This window comes from Chrysemys picta, chromosome 5 (genome assembly GCF_011386835.1).
Source record: "Chrysemys picta bellii isolate R12L10 chromosome 5, ASM1138683v2, whole genome shotgun sequence".
NCBI lineage: Eukaryota > Metazoa > Chordata > Testudines > Emydidae > Chrysemys > Chrysemys picta.
This window is the reverse complement of record NC_088795.1, coordinates 2,891,406-2,906,509: the sequence shown is the minus strand read 5'-3', so window position 1 is coordinate 2,906,509 and position 15,104 is coordinate 2,891,406. Positions and strand designations below refer to the sequence as shown.

The window sequence follows — 15,104 nt, the reverse complement described above, 5'->3', positions numbered from 1 at the left end:
CTGAGCTTTTACATTACAACCTCATGGGATAATCTCCAAGAGCAGGCTCTGTTGGTGGTTTCACATTGCATGAGCTGACTTTAATTACCAGCTTATTATACAGCAAAATTTCCCCTCTCACTCTGGAAGAGGAGCAGCTCACAAGAGCTTACGTTAGCGTCAATAGCCTTCAGAAACAGTACACCTCTACCTCGATATAACACGGTCCTCGGGAGCCAAGAAAATCTTACCGCGTTATAGGTGAAACCGCATTATATTGAACTTGCTTTGATCCACCAGAGTGTGCAGCCCCGCCCCCCGGAGCACTGCTTTACCGCGTTATATCCGAATTTGTGTTATATCGGGTCGCGTTATATTGAGGTAGCGGTGTAGTTAACGTTTTTGGCAGTGCTTTTATTACAACTCAGTTTTGTTCTGCAAGTTAATATGAGAAAAATCACAGTATCTTTGAAGTGAACCCAACAGAATCTGGTTAGCATCTGATTGTTCTCGGGGGGGGGGGGGGGGGGGGGGGGGGGGGAGAGAGAGAGAGAATCTGAGGCCTTTACACCGAACTCGGGTCGTGCCAAGGGGCCTTACAATGGGCGTACATGTGAGCCAGGCCCAATCCTGAAAGATTCAAATCAAGTGAGGTTTTTTAGTGTCACTTGCACAAAGCTTTAAACCTCCTTATGCTGCCTTTCATTTTGCTGAAACTTGGAACTTCTCAATACTGTGATCAGTTGTGTATTTATACCATAAATCCAGGAAAACTGATTGAAATGAGAGCAAGTAGCTTTTCCTGATTTAATACCTCCCCCCAACCAAGAGACTCCTGAAGGACTAGCCAGCATTATGCTCAGATGAAGCCATCAGTCCAGAGTTTGTTTTCTGGTCTGGTTATTAACTCTGAATTTTAGCCTTCAGCACTGATAAGTAGCATCCACTGAGGGAATAATTCAGATAGCCAGCATTCACTTTTGAATCTTTCACTTCCACATCCTAGGAACCTGGAGGACACTTCATTATGACTCAGGAGAATACAACATGTAGATATTTGAAGTGCTGGAAAAGTCTGAAAAGCTTAGCATTATTAAGAAGAAACCCTTCCAATGCCCACTTTAATGCCCAGTAAATTTCTGGTTTCAGAGGGAAAAAAGGAGTTAATATGGCACGTGTGGGACTGCAGTCACTTTGCAAGATAAACATTACAACTCATGATAGCATCAAGTTTGCATGTGCAATTTTAATTGTAAAATAAGAAGTCAAGCAGTAGTTAATTGCCATTTATTAGATGAAGTGCTCTAAATAGAGTTTTCTTCATAGATTGAGCCACAATGAGAAGTACTATAGTCTTCAAAAGGCTTAATATAGCTGGTGGAAAATTAGGGATAAGAATAATCAATCCTTTATTCTTCCCTGAATGACAAATACTTCCTGAGAATAGCTAGTGTTTCTAGTGCACTTGGCATATTATACAACTGAAGCAGAAGAGAAGACAGATTGAGCCCTCAAAGTCAACAGCTCCACTAGGAAAAAAGTTCTGAGTAACATTTCTGAAATCCAAGTAGTGACAGAAAAAGGTCGAATGAAAAGGCAATTCCTTCCCATGGTAAGTGGTTATGTTGATGTGTATTGCCCTCTCCCTCCAAAGGAGCTTGTCTGATTTGCCCCCGTGGTTAAGAAAGTGCTGTCTCCTGGCAACAATACAAAGAGAACAACCAGGCACCTTCAGTTCTACTTTTATTTTCACTTTCAGTTAAAAACAAACCATTGTTCTTTTAAAAAAGAATAATCCATTCATTTGTGATTATAAAGTGCATTTTTTCACCTTGAACTTTGTGTACAAAAACATTTAAAAAGACACACATGCAAAAACAGCTTAACAAGGCACTTCCAGGCATAAAAGAAGGACAGCAATGCCTCACTTCTACATTCCGATTGGCGAAGAAAAGTGTGAAAAGGAAAGCTCCAAGAAGTTACCTTTTTTATGTTTTCGAATCATCATTGGTCAAAGAGTCAGTTCCCAGCACAATGTTAACGTGTATGTCAAAACTTCCACAGCTTTTTCCCATCCACTGCAGTACACCATTGCTTCCATTGGCTGGTATGCACGGGCCCCTTCACTGTACCACCAGGAGGAGGAAATAAAAGCACACTACTACTCATGGCACTACAGACTCACACATCACTGTTGCATTTTAGGGTGTCATGGTTAGGATTCTAAAGGTGTGCTAGAATGTGTTAGCTAAAAGTACATGAAGCAAGCTGTATACTAGATTTTTAGAACATATTAGCTAAAAACAACCATACCTTTAAATCCTAGGCAAGTTAAACCCTTGACTCATTCACAGCCCAGCTTTGTAAGTCAAAGAACGATTTTAAACCAAACCTGGATAAGTCTTTCCTAAAGACAACTTTACGGAGGACACTATTTAACTTATCAAACGGAAATTCAGGAAACAGACTTTTCAAATTAGTGAATGAAGCTTGTACAACCCATGTTTACATACACAGACACACAGTGTCAATTTAATGCCTGATATTAGTGACTGAGTACAATAATGCTTTCCACAGCCCAATACATTTATTGATGCAAAGATCAAAAAGCTATGCATTCCTCCTGTAAGTTCATTGTTCTTACTTAATCATGTCTAATAGAAGGTCAGATACATCATCTCCTAAAATTATAGGACAGTGCAGAAGTGTTTTGTACTGTGGTCTCCAGAATTAAAGAAGTGATGTTTTTAAAAGGAATTTTGAAGAATAGCATAGCCATTTGCTTCTTCCTGTGCCCTCCCAACACAAATACTGGATATGTGCCAAAAATATAATGTTTGTGTTCTAGAAAAAATAGAATATCTGGAAATATTAAACCCCATTTGAATTATTCCATTTAAGTATATGAAATAAGTTATTCTGCTCAAATAGCAAGACATTGGCTTAACGATTGCAGTGAGTAATTTAGCTACATTCTCTCTGGCAGTACTAAAATGACTGTTCTTTGCAATTCACCACACGTCCAAAACAAGCCATGGTACTCTCCCCTCTACCACAACAGATCTTCCTTTTCAACAAGAGCAACGATGGCATCTCATGCCCTTGAGACATCCATTTTCTTGGGCAGAACTACATTTTGTATGGAAATAGCACTGAAGGCAAATGTGTGCACTTGATTGTGATAGCTTCTACAATGTCAATACAAGATACAGATGTGACAGCTCAGTATGTAATTACAGTGCAAGTCTGGTGTTCTAGCAATCTAAGTGAACCCATTCTAGCATGAAAACAGTGAACAAAGAGCTACACATCCATTCTAGTGAGACAAGTTTTAGACAAAACTGTTGACTTGGATTAATACAAATTTTCAGAACTTTTTAAAAGCTAGCAGTCACATTTCAGAAACCTTTGTAGTTCAAGCCACTGCTGTGATATTGTATACAAAAAAAGTTCTGAGCCAAGGCACTCACACTGCACTAAAAAGTTATTTGGGAGACTAAGCTGTCTTCACAGGACATGACAAGCAGCAGCAGTGAGGTCTGTTTATCAAATTTCAAACCCACTACAGAAACAACAAACAAATTCACAAACATGCAATGTACTTACTGTCCATGCACACTCATGCATGAACCCTTTGGCACCCGGTTTCCTAACAGAATGAAAGCTTATTTTACATTAGCACTAAAAGTAGGAGCTGCTGCACTCCCCAGGCACAGTAAGGCAATTAATAGAGATACATATTGAGAACTGAATGGCGATCTTTCAGCATCTGCAAGATTAAAAATTAAAAAAAGAAAAAATCCTCAGTGTTACTCCCCAAGTAGTTCAAGAGCGCCAGGGGGGCTGGAAGACCTTCTGGACATATTAACAGTTGCAGACAAAGAGCTCTTCCCCTCCAGTAAAAATGGTTTTTAAAACACTTGATGAGTCAAAGGATTTAACCCCAAAGCTACAAGGATACTACACAGTTCTAAAGGAAAAAAAATTCAACTCCTCAACATGGGCAATCCCTATGAATTTACTACACAAAAGTTATATTAAAAAAAAAATCTTACAGATGAACTGGTGACTAAGCATACCAGTATCTTCCCATAAATGCAGATATCTCCTAATATGGCATGAGGCGAAGCTTCTAGTCATGGTTATTGTGTCATTTCCAGAATCTTTTCCATCTCTAACAAAAAGGCTCCAGCACAGTAAGAAGGTCAGAGAGAAGGGACATTCACATCCCCCTCTTGCCATCAGAAGGCTAGTTTAGCTTTAATATCTCCTGTCATGTATAAATTACCTGTCAAATAGTCTTCAAGCAAAGCCAACTTGCATAGTGCTACAGAAATGGTAGAGCATAGTTTAAAAAGCCTCCCTCTTTAAGATACTCAAGCCTGTAACAACCCTAATGTGCAACACAAGACACTACTACATACCTAAGTGAACAATGCAATCACTGAAGTAGTAAGTGTTTAACTGGAGGAGATTAGCAGCATTATACAGAAGAGGACTAGCAGCACTGGGCAGAAACTCCAGTGAGGTCTCCCATTCTGTCAAACTGTTTCCAAGTGTTGAATCTGGGGGGTAACTATCATGATGCAAAAGACACTAGTTTAGCTGGTATTAAAACCACTTGCGCTCACAGAACATTACAGTCATCTTGCTTTACCCCAATGGAGCTTTGCAGAGCCATGTAAAGTGTCATTTACCCAGGCCTTTAGCAAACTTCATGTTCAGGCCAATTCCCAAGCTTGCAACAGACACAGCAACAGTTAGAGAATCAAGACTCAGTTCCTCCATTAGTAGTAAGGCCCTAGCTTTTCATACCCCGAATAGCTAGGCCACTCAGGAAACAAGCCATAGGAGCACCTCGGACTTCCAAACTGATCAAAGGCAATGCCAAAATCAGGTCCAGCCTGAGGCTGCGCGACTTCCCGAGCAGATTTCAGTTCAGACTGTATGATCCTATAATTCAGGCCTCTGTTGCTGTCCCAATACACTTTCCCATCACACTCGTAATACACTGCAAACTCGATTCTTTCATGGGATTGAATTCTCTCTGGCAAGCAGATATCAAAGGAAAACGTGTCCTTGTCTGAACCTGCATAAGTGTCCTTGACATATTGGCATGGATAGTCTGTGAAGCTTTTCCAAGTGTCGAATGTCATCCTTATTCTCACAGTCTTCTCAAAAGCAAGATTCTTAACCTTCACTGTGCCCACAATAGCTTTATCCTTTAGCATGCAGTTTTCCAGGCAGACAAAATCCGTCTGAAGGCGATTTCTAAAGTCCAAGTAGTCTGCAGAAGGCTGTACGAAATCCAAGACAAAGTTGTCCCTCTCTACTGTCGTCAGACCCACAATATTGTCTATTAACTCTGTGATGTTGAATGGAATATCTAACGGGTCATCAAACTCTGAAAACACTTTAACCATTGTCAGAGCCAAGCCTCTGCTATCGGCAAAAGAAACTCTCTTTTTCACCCTATTTCCCTGGAGAGATGTTGCTGCCTCTCCAGGTTCATTGAACTCAGCCTTGCTGTTCTGAATGCAGGGACGTAACGGTTTGTTTGGCTTTGGAGCGATTTTACAAGCAAACCTCTCTCTTCTCAAGGGTGGAGAACACAGATACAGCTGCATGGCTATGTCCACGGCCATTGCTGGTGTAGGAGCAAAGTAGTCCAGTATTCTGAAAGAAAGAAGGGGGAAAAGGTGAGTTTTCATCACATCATTATATGACCCAAAAGGAGCATAAGCAAGCAACAAGAAAACTTCATTATGCCGGGACACAAGCTCCTTTTGAACTTCAATTTCTAATACATACAGTCAGCTGCTGACTAGTTTTTTTCTGGAGCACACCTCGCCCCCCTCATTCCCCTGCAATAAAATATTATCAATGACAAGCGTTAAAAGCAAAGCATACAGAGAACGAGAAGAGTAAACTAGGTTTTTATGTTGCATTTCCTCCATTCTAACTGCATAAATCATTTTGTTTGTTAAATACCGTGTAGAGATCAACCATTTTTAAATGAATCCACGCTGTAGGACCATGACTAAAAATATTTACTGGCCCAGGGACTATTTCTTCTACTCTGTCATGGTGTTTCTAGTTATGATAGGTTGCAAAACACTAAACCTAAGTATAGTGCTTTACTCCCCCACCTCAACCCCTTAAAGGTTTTGCTGTATTATGATTAAATGAACATTGGAAGTTAATGTAAAATTTCAGTAGTTTCACAAACTTAAATACAATTAATTACATTATATTTCTGCTGTGGTCTCCTCCCCAGGAGAATCTGATATTTTCTCCACTTCATTGGGTAGCTGTAGCTTCCTTTACATGTAGAAACAGGAACTGCATATTTCATCAGCAGTAGCAGTATGGAACTGATATGACCTCTAGAGGGGACAGAACCACAGCAGAACCACAGACACTAGACTTTATGATAACTTGAAGAGTTGTCATAAGAAATGACAAAGTTTGGTGTCATCCCCCAAACTTCAAAACTCAGGTTATTTCAATATGCTTCCCTCCTCAGACTCTTCTGGCATGATTTTGAGCAGCCAATGTTTTCATTAACACTGGGGTTAGAGATGAATGCCTTACACATGATACTCAGATCTAGCTCTGGTCTTGAGACATGGCCAAATGGTAATATGAATGTGATCCTAAGGTTTGATACTATTATCTCATGGGCTACCGACACTAAACAGATGGTGCTCAAGTTTTCCTGCCCCAACCAATATTACTTTATAGCCATGGTGATTCATGAAATAATGGATAAATACATATGTATAAATACTCATTTTAAATGGTCACTGAGATGAGCAGTGACATTTTGGCAGGGGACCGAGCAGTGTATCATGGAAGTATTCTAGACCCAGTCCCCAGAAAAGGCTAGCAGATACAGCAGGGTACGTGCAGCTCCACAGGATACGTGCACTTAATGGTAAAAGGAATTACATTCAATTAAAACCAAAGGGACCTTTAGCAAGCTAAACATGCTATTAAAAACAAAACCAAACAAACAACCCCTGGTGCCAAGAGCCACCCCCATCCAAGCCACATCCCGATCTTGCAGAGTCTCTGCTGTTTGTGTGCTCACCAGTATCTGGCCCAGGGTCCCCACTGACTGAACTCCAAGCCCCAAATTAATGCCACCTCCCTCAATCCAGGGAGTCGCCCTCTCAGCCCCCAAGCTAGGTGCTAGGCAGCACCCCACTCAGGAAATCAATTGATGCTGGCCCCACACAGCCTTCTGCAGCAAAGCAGGTGCACCAAGGACTTCTTCCTTCCAGAGAAGGCCCCTGCCAGGTCCAGAACTGGGCATGGGGAACCCAAGGAAGCCCCAGACAGCCTGAAAACCAGTGCCTGCAGGCTTCTTGTCCACCACTCAATACCAAGGTCCTGTTGACACCACTCCACCAAGCAGAAAGCATTCAGGGTGCGGGTGTCTCCTGCCAGGCCTCTAGAGAGCCTCCCCTCCCACAGGTAGGGCCCCCTACCATTACAGCAGGAATTTCCACCCAGGGCAAAAGGCCCCACCTGCCACCATCCACTAGAGCCCTTCCCCGCCCACAATCCTCGGCCTGGGTGGCAGGAACTCCCTGCCCGGATAGCAAAGCAATGTTAGTGGTGGGGGAAGGCAATGTCTCGGCACACGTATAGAATACTCTACTGGGGTGGCTGCGTATCAACGGGTCCCCTCTTCTAGACAGTGTCATTCCCCCTTCCCTCCCCCATGTCTCCTGCTACAGGGCATTTGGGAAGGTAGCCCCCACCTACTATAAACAGCAGCCACCTTCCTTCCCCCACCTAACTGTGCAAAGATGGTAGCACTGGAGCTGTGTCTGCATCATTCTGTTGTTCACACTCAGGTTCTTCCCTGCAAACATCAGAATTGGAAACAATTGTACACTGACAGCCTATTGCCTAGATTCGAATGACACATGCATGGGCAAAAGTCCGACTTGCTTGGGATGAACTGATTGTTCTCCGAGCCCTGAAGAATACAGGATTGATAAAGCACGATATAGCCCACTGATTTTATTTAACACGCGATTTAAAATGAAGAACTTTTCCTTAAAAAAGAATAATAATAATAATAATATTTCAGTGACTCCTCTCCTGCCACTCCCAAATCAAAATCTATGGGCCAATCTCTAAATGAGACCGCAGCATCACAACAGCAGTTGGCTAAAGAGAACCAGGGATAAATGAGAGATCAAGGCTGCCAACAGCTATTTAGAACCTTAGTACCTTACAAGTACAATACTCAGGCCAAGAACTATGCTCCTGACAGAAAGCTGTCTACACATCAGCCCTTCTTCAGAACAGCATCAAAATATTTCATCTGTAAGTTGCATTCAACAAGGACTTCTGTTTATTCAGAATGTGTGTTGAGAGCTTAGTGCAAAAGTGCACTCCAGCGACCAGCTCCTCCTCTGCTTCCTCATCATAGCCTGACACAGCTCAAATCCAACTAGTGTCGCAAACCTCACAGAACAGCGTTAAATCCAGGTGTGCATTCTCTGCTCTGCTGTACATGGTCTTGACAAGCCTCTACTTACAACATGAAGCTACTGTTTGTATATGCTATTTCATCCTGCAAAACAATACAGCCACAAATATTCACAACTGCCTGTCACTTCAACCAGTCTCAGATGCATTACAGGGTCATGTCTCATTACAGTTAAACCTCTTTAGTATTTGAGGAAACTAATAATTGCAGCCTCAATGTCCCTGGCAATATCTGGATAATGGAGCATATACTGTATTATTTAATAAAAAGGTATTCTATCAAAAAGCAATTTTGGGACATTCAACTTCAGGGTGTTTATAGAAGTCAAACCTCATGATGCATCCTATTTAAGCCATTAAAAGTCACAAGGCCAGATCTACTGAACTGCCTGCAATTTTCAGTTACGATTTTATAACTCAGGAGGTGAATTTTTGCTCTGGATTGACCTTGGGGCACTTGCTTCAAAGTCCAAGAATGCTGGGTGGGACTCTGTTGAACAACCCTAAAAGGAATGGGGAAGCTTTTCATTTAAGTCAGAGATTTACAGTGAGGCTAATGAACTGTCTCAGGTTTTAAAACATTTGGATCTTTAAAAGTAATTCAGTGAATAGCTGTTACTGGAAAGATGCCCACAAATTCAGCTCTGGAAAACACAGGAAGTGTTCAGCTACAAGAATGCAGGAAAAGTGTGTTTAAAGGGACACTGACGACTTAATATCTTCATTCTTTTAAAGAAAGTTTGAAGTTCATTTGCCTAGTTTTCAATACCACCCCAAAGACTTCGAAACTATATTACCCTGCCAGTTTCACCCTCTTCTCTGAGCAAATACTAATGCCCTTTCTCCCACCCCAACTTTATAAGCAAACATGTGAACAAAACTGTTTAAATCCATGTTTGTCAACAACCTCTGATGATATTGGTACAGATCCAAAAATAAGGTTTGTTAACTTGTTAGCCTCCTCTGCTAGCTGTCTGCAGCACACTAATATAACATCAAACATTAGCAAGCATCTTGAAAGCATACTGACAATAAACCAGTTGAAGACAGTTTTACAGGTATATTATATGCTGTCTGTTAGGTCCAGAAGAGGAGGCAGTTTATTCTAAGTGAGGAAGTATTATGCTAGTACCAATCAGCTGTCTTCATTTGGGCCAGGTATATACAACAAAGTTTTGATGGCATATCTATGTTGGTCGGGGTGTGGAAAAAAACACCAACCAAACAAAATCACACAGCCAGTTATGCTGACAAAAGCCCTTGCGTAGACACAGCTATGCTGACAGAGGAATAGGCGAGGCCTTGAAGTACAATTGATGCATACATATGGTCTCTTGAGAAGTTCAAATACCTTCTCTTTTCATCCTCTCAGAAAAGGGGAAGATTGTCTAGGCCTCTCTTGGGCAGCTGGAACTACCAGAGAGCCTGGAACAAGAGGAGAACAGAAGTTCTGAAAACCCTTCTCAAGGGCTTGGGACCTATAGCACCTCTCTCCTAGATGTGGCTAGTACAGAAGCTAGAGTTAGACACAAATCCTTCACTTGCTCCAACATCTCTTCATTTATTGGAAGGGCCCATTTAGATTGTAAGCTCTTATAGGGCAGGAACTCTCTCTCGCTATGTCTATATACAGTGTCCAGCATAATGGGGCCCTGATCTCAGAAACCTCCAGGCACCAGGGCAACACAAATACAAATAAATTACTTTGGAAAATCCAGCCACTATTTAGGTATCTAAATGGGAACAGAGCTCTTCTGGGAGTCTGGCCCTACAGTGATGTTAGTCAACGACCTGTAGGAGAGCAATGGTGCAACATATGCCCCTCCTCATGGGAAATCGGCAAACAGTAGGTAGGGTAGCTGGCAATGGGCTGAATGCCATTCTAGGTACAGCATAACATGAAGCCAGTAAAATGAAGCTCACAATTGCACGTGATGAGCTCCAAGCACATCCTGACAGAGACTAAATGGCCAACAAGGCTAAAAATCCTACTACTATCAATGAACAACTGATGCACAGCAAAAACTAAGCTCTCAGAAGAGGGACCAGAGTAATCAGAAGCAACCACACCCCTTTTATATCTGCAAGAAAGGAAGCACTGTAACAAGGGGATAGGCAGGGTGTGTCCACAATGTCAACACTGCTGCCAGAAATTGTCACGCTTGTACTGCTGCAGTGGAGGAGACCATGCAGACAATGCACTACGCACTCTTGGCTCCCAGGCACCAAAGAACCCACTACCGCCACTTTGACTTCTCTGCCAAGCAGCCCTGCAGAACTTTTTGGAAAAACTTTTACTGACGTGTCTAGGAGAAGCCAGTTTGAACAGAGGCAGCATGCAGGTTAGAGTCTCAAAGTTTGAAGAATGACTGTGGGGACACCCCTTCTATGAAGGGGGGAATTTACTACTGAGGCCGTGTCTACACTGCCACTTTCAGCGCTAAAACTTTACAGGGATGTGAAAAGACACAGAAGTTTTAGCGCTGAAAAGTGCCAGTATAGACAGCGCTTTATCGCCGGGAGCTACCACCCCTCATTCGGCAGGTAGTATAGACATAACCTTCGTTTCTACAGCACTTACCACCCCGGAACAGAGGTGCTTCAGTTACAGGTCATTAAGAACCAACACAAACAAAAACAGTAAATCAAATCCTGGACAAAATAAATGGCATCTCGGATTGTGGCCTACAGGTCGGTGAACTTCACCCAGAGACTTTACAGGCATTGATTTTCAAAAGATGGAACTCTCAGAATTACAGAATTACTGAAATTTGGGCCATGTCTGCACTAGAGACCTTAGAGCGGCACAGCTGTACCAATGCAGCTGCTCTCCTGTAAGATCTTCTGTGTAACCGCCCTATGCCAGCGGGAGACAGCTCTCCCGTCGACATAATTAAACCATCCCCAACAAGCGGCTCTAGCTATGCTGGTGGGAGAGCATCTCCTGCCGACATAGTGCTGGCTGCACCACCGGCACTTGTCGGTGAAACTTATGTTGCTCAGAGGGGTGTTTTTATCAATACCCCTAAATGACATAAAAATTATACCCACAAAAGTGGTAGTGTACACAAAGCCTTAGATTGTGATTGCAAGTACTTCTCATCCACTTTACCTATTCTAATGAAGAATTCACATAAGAATTCAAAGCCATTCAAGGTCTTTAAAGGTTGTCACCACCTACAAGCCCACCTGCAAGTGAGCAGAAAGCCAGAGCAGTGACTCTGGGTGTTATGTTCATGCATGCCTATCTGCAATGAGGCGGAGAGGGACAGGTGTGTTCGAGAAGACCAGTAGTCTTCCCGTAGGCCTGAGGACTAGTCCTATTCAGAATGTAATACAGCAGTGAAGCTTGACGGTAACCAAAGCATCTGATCACTGGGAGGTCTGCACTAGCGAGTAATGACTGCATATCTCCTGGCTAGCCATAGATGAAACACCATAGACCATCCGTGTCATCTGGGAACAATGATGAATCTAGTGAGACCCAGAAGTTACAAGCCATTCTGGCAAAGAGCACAGACCCTCAATAGATGATCAGACCTCCAAATACTTCTCCCTATCAACAGTGACTCCACACAAGAACAGGAACAAGGTGAAACCCTGCAAAGACACCACATGCAATGGCAATCCAGCACGCTTTCAGATGCCTCAGAAGGAGCAGTCCACAAAGTGAATCCCTTAAGATCCTACAACAGAGGCAACAGTAGAACATAAGAGCGGCCATACTGGGTCAAACCAAAGGTCTATCTAGCCCAGTATCCAGTCTTCCAACAGTGGCCAATGCCAGGTGCCCCAGAGGGAATGAACAGAATGGGTAATCATCAAGTGATCCATCCCTGTCGCCCATTCCCAGCTTCTGGCAAACAGAGGCTACGGCCACCATCCCTGCCCACCCTGGCTAATAGCAATCGATGGACTTATCTTCCATGAATTTATCTAGTTCTTTTTTGAACCCTGTTATAGTCTTGGCCTTCACAACATCCTCTGGCAAAGAATTCCACAGGTTGACTGCGTTGTGTGAAAAAAATACTTCCTTTTGTTTGTTTTAAACCTGCTGCCTCTTAATTTTATTTGGTGACCCCTAATACTTGTGTTATGAGAAGGAGTAAATAACACTTCCTTATTTACTTTTGCCACACCAGTTATGATTGTATAGACGGTTATCATATCCCCCTTAGTTGTCTCTTTTCCAAGCTGAAAAGTACCAGTCTTATTACTCTCTCCTCATATGGAAGCTGTTCCATATTATCATTTTTGTTGCCCTTTTCTGTACCTTTTCCAATATATCTTTTTGGGTGACCATGCACGCAGTATTCAAGATGTGAGCATACCATGGATTTATAGAGGCAACATGATATTTTATGTCTTATTATCGATCCCTTTCTTAATGATGCCCAGTGTTCTGTTAGCTCCATTAATATAAAAAGCTACTGGCAGATCAAATGGACATGCACTACTAGATCAAACAGTTGACACAAGTCTAAGTTCCATACTTAGATCTGAACCCAAATCAAAAGAATCAAAGAAGTGAACGCCTGTCAGGGAAAGTGTAATTATAAATGGCCCTGCCCCAGCACAGGGGGCTGGACGAGATGCTCTCTCAAGGCCCCTTCCAGCTCTGCATTTCTTCAATTCTCTAAGGCCTGGTCCACACTAACCCCACACTTCGAACTAAGATACGCAACTTCAGCTAAGTGAATAACGTAGCTGAAGTAGAAGTACTTTAGTTCGAACTTACTGCGGGTCCAGACGCGGCAGGCAGGCTCCCCCGTCGACTCCGCGTACTCCTCTCGTGGAGCAGGAGCACCGGCGTCGATGGTGAGCACTTCCGGGATCGATCCCAGAAGATCGATCGTTTACCACCGGACCTGGAGGTAAGTATAGACCTACCCCAAGTCTGTGGAATCCGAGGGTTGCTGGAACTGGCACATCACCTTCCCTAAAACCCATCTGCTACTGTGGGAGTGAATCTGGCAGAATCAACTGTCCCCACAGTAGAGATCAATTGCCTATAATTTGGAAACTGCCATTGCTGTGACCCAAGGTTGCTCCACACCTTGGAAATCAGACTAAAGCAGGGGTAGGAAACCTATGGCATGCGTGCCAAAGGTGGCACGGGAACTGATTTTCAGTGGCACTCACACTGCCTGGGTCCTGGCCACCGGTCTGGGGGGCTCTGCATTTTAATTTAATTTTAAATGTAGCTTCTTAAACATTTTTAAAACCTTATTTACTTTACATACAACAATAGTTTAGTTCTATATTATAGACTTATCGAAAGAGACCTTCTAAAAACATTATTACTGGCACACAAAACCTTAAATGAGAGTGAATAAATGAAGATTCGCACACCACTTCTGAAAGGTAGCAGACCCCTGGACTAAAGCATACAAGTGCTCTAAAAAAACCGGTTTCTCCATTCCTCTAGATACTGTAGTTGAAGAAAAATTGCCTTGTTCTCAAGCCTAAATACTCGAATTGGGCAAATTCCTCATGGGTTGCCATATTACAAGGGCTACTTACAGCAGCCACGTATACAAGGCCAAGTGATTTCCCTTCCGAACTGGTTTGCGAGGGTTCACATCTAAGCCATTTCAGCTCAGCGGAACTAGGACTTGCCGACCGCGAGCGGCGCTGCCCAGCAGATGTCCGCGGGGGCTGGCAGGGGCGCGCGGCCGCAGGTGTGGAGCCGCGGCGCGCAAGGGGCTGGGGGGTTAACGCTGCCCAGCGGCGCGAGCGGCTCCCGGGGCGGGCGGTGCACGAAAGGCCGCCGCTGTGGCGGGGAGGCCCGCGGGACCCGGGCTCGGGAGGCCCGAGCTCCCCTGTCGCTGCCGGGTTCAGGGACCCGGGGCCACGCTCAGGCTTTGCCAGGCTCGCCCGTTCCCTGGGGTCCCCATGGCCCGCGGGCTCCCCACGCCCCCCCCGGCAGGGCTGCGAGGCCGCCCCAGGAGGGACCGGAACGGGGGCGGGGTCCGGCCGCGGAGCTCCCCGCACAGGGCGGGACTGGCCCGGCCCGCGGGCTCCCTACCTGGCGCGGCGCATGGGTCCGGCGGAGCGCGCTCAGCCCGGGTCCGGCGGCGGCCCGAGGCTGCCGAACGAGGCGCAGGATGGCGGGGGCGGGGCGCAACCGCGTCGCGGCACTCAGCCCCCGAGCTCCGGCCGGCCCAGACCATCCCCGCCGCAGCCAATGGGAGCGCGCCGAACCCGATCTGCCAGCCAATGGGAGCGGAGTTTCCGCGTGACCTGCAGCAGCCTAGCTCGTGAGCACAGCCCCTGCTGGTGCTTTGCGGAGCAGCCCCGGGACACCAGCCCCTCGCTGGGCTGGAGTGGGGCAGCCCCTCCCCCCAGGCACCCCCCCCCCCCCGCCCAGGGCCCGGAATGGGCAGCCCCTCCCCCCCGGGCTGGAGTGGGGCAGCCCCTCCCCTCAGGCACACACCCCCTGCCCAGGGCCCGGAATGGGCAGCCCCTTCCCCCAGACACAGCCCCCTCTCCCGCTGGGCTGGAGTGGGGCAGCCCCTTCCCCCAGACACGCCCCCCCGGGCTGGAGTGGGGCAGCCTCTCCCCCCAGACACCCCCACCCCGGGCTGGAGTGGGGCAGCCCCTCCCCCCAGACACAG

The 15,104-nt window shown here is 45.1% G+C and overlaps 1 protein-coding gene across 5 annotated transcripts; it reads right to left on the bottom strand.

Moving 5' to 3' along the window:
• Positions 1 to 1,705: 1,705 nt before the first annotated feature.
• PPP1R3B (protein phosphatase 1 regulatory subunit 3B) lies at positions 1,706 to 14,675 on the bottom strand. 5 transcript variants are annotated; one of them, XM_005296481.3, is made up of 2 exons: positions 14,516 to 14,675; positions 1,706 to 5,655 (listed from the first exon to the last, which is right to left on the bottom strand). In XM_005296481.3, exons 1-2 carry the CDS (start codon positions 14,527 to 14,529, stop codon positions 4,767 to 4,769), a joined length of 903 nt encoding a protein of 300 aa, XP_005296538.1. In that variant the 5' UTR covers positions 14,530 to 14,675; the 3' UTR covers positions 1,706 to 4,766. The 5 variants fall into 5 exon arrangements, with proteins under 5 accessions (XP_005296538.1, XP_005296539.1, XP_042696182.1 ...); XM_005296482.5 differs by lacking the exon at positions 14,516 to 14,675 and adding an exon at positions 14,011 to 14,477; XM_042840248.2 differs by lacking the exon at positions 14,516 to 14,675 and adding an exon at positions 13,840 to 13,969.
• Between the last annotated feature and the right edge of the window lie 429 nt (positions 14,676 to 15,104).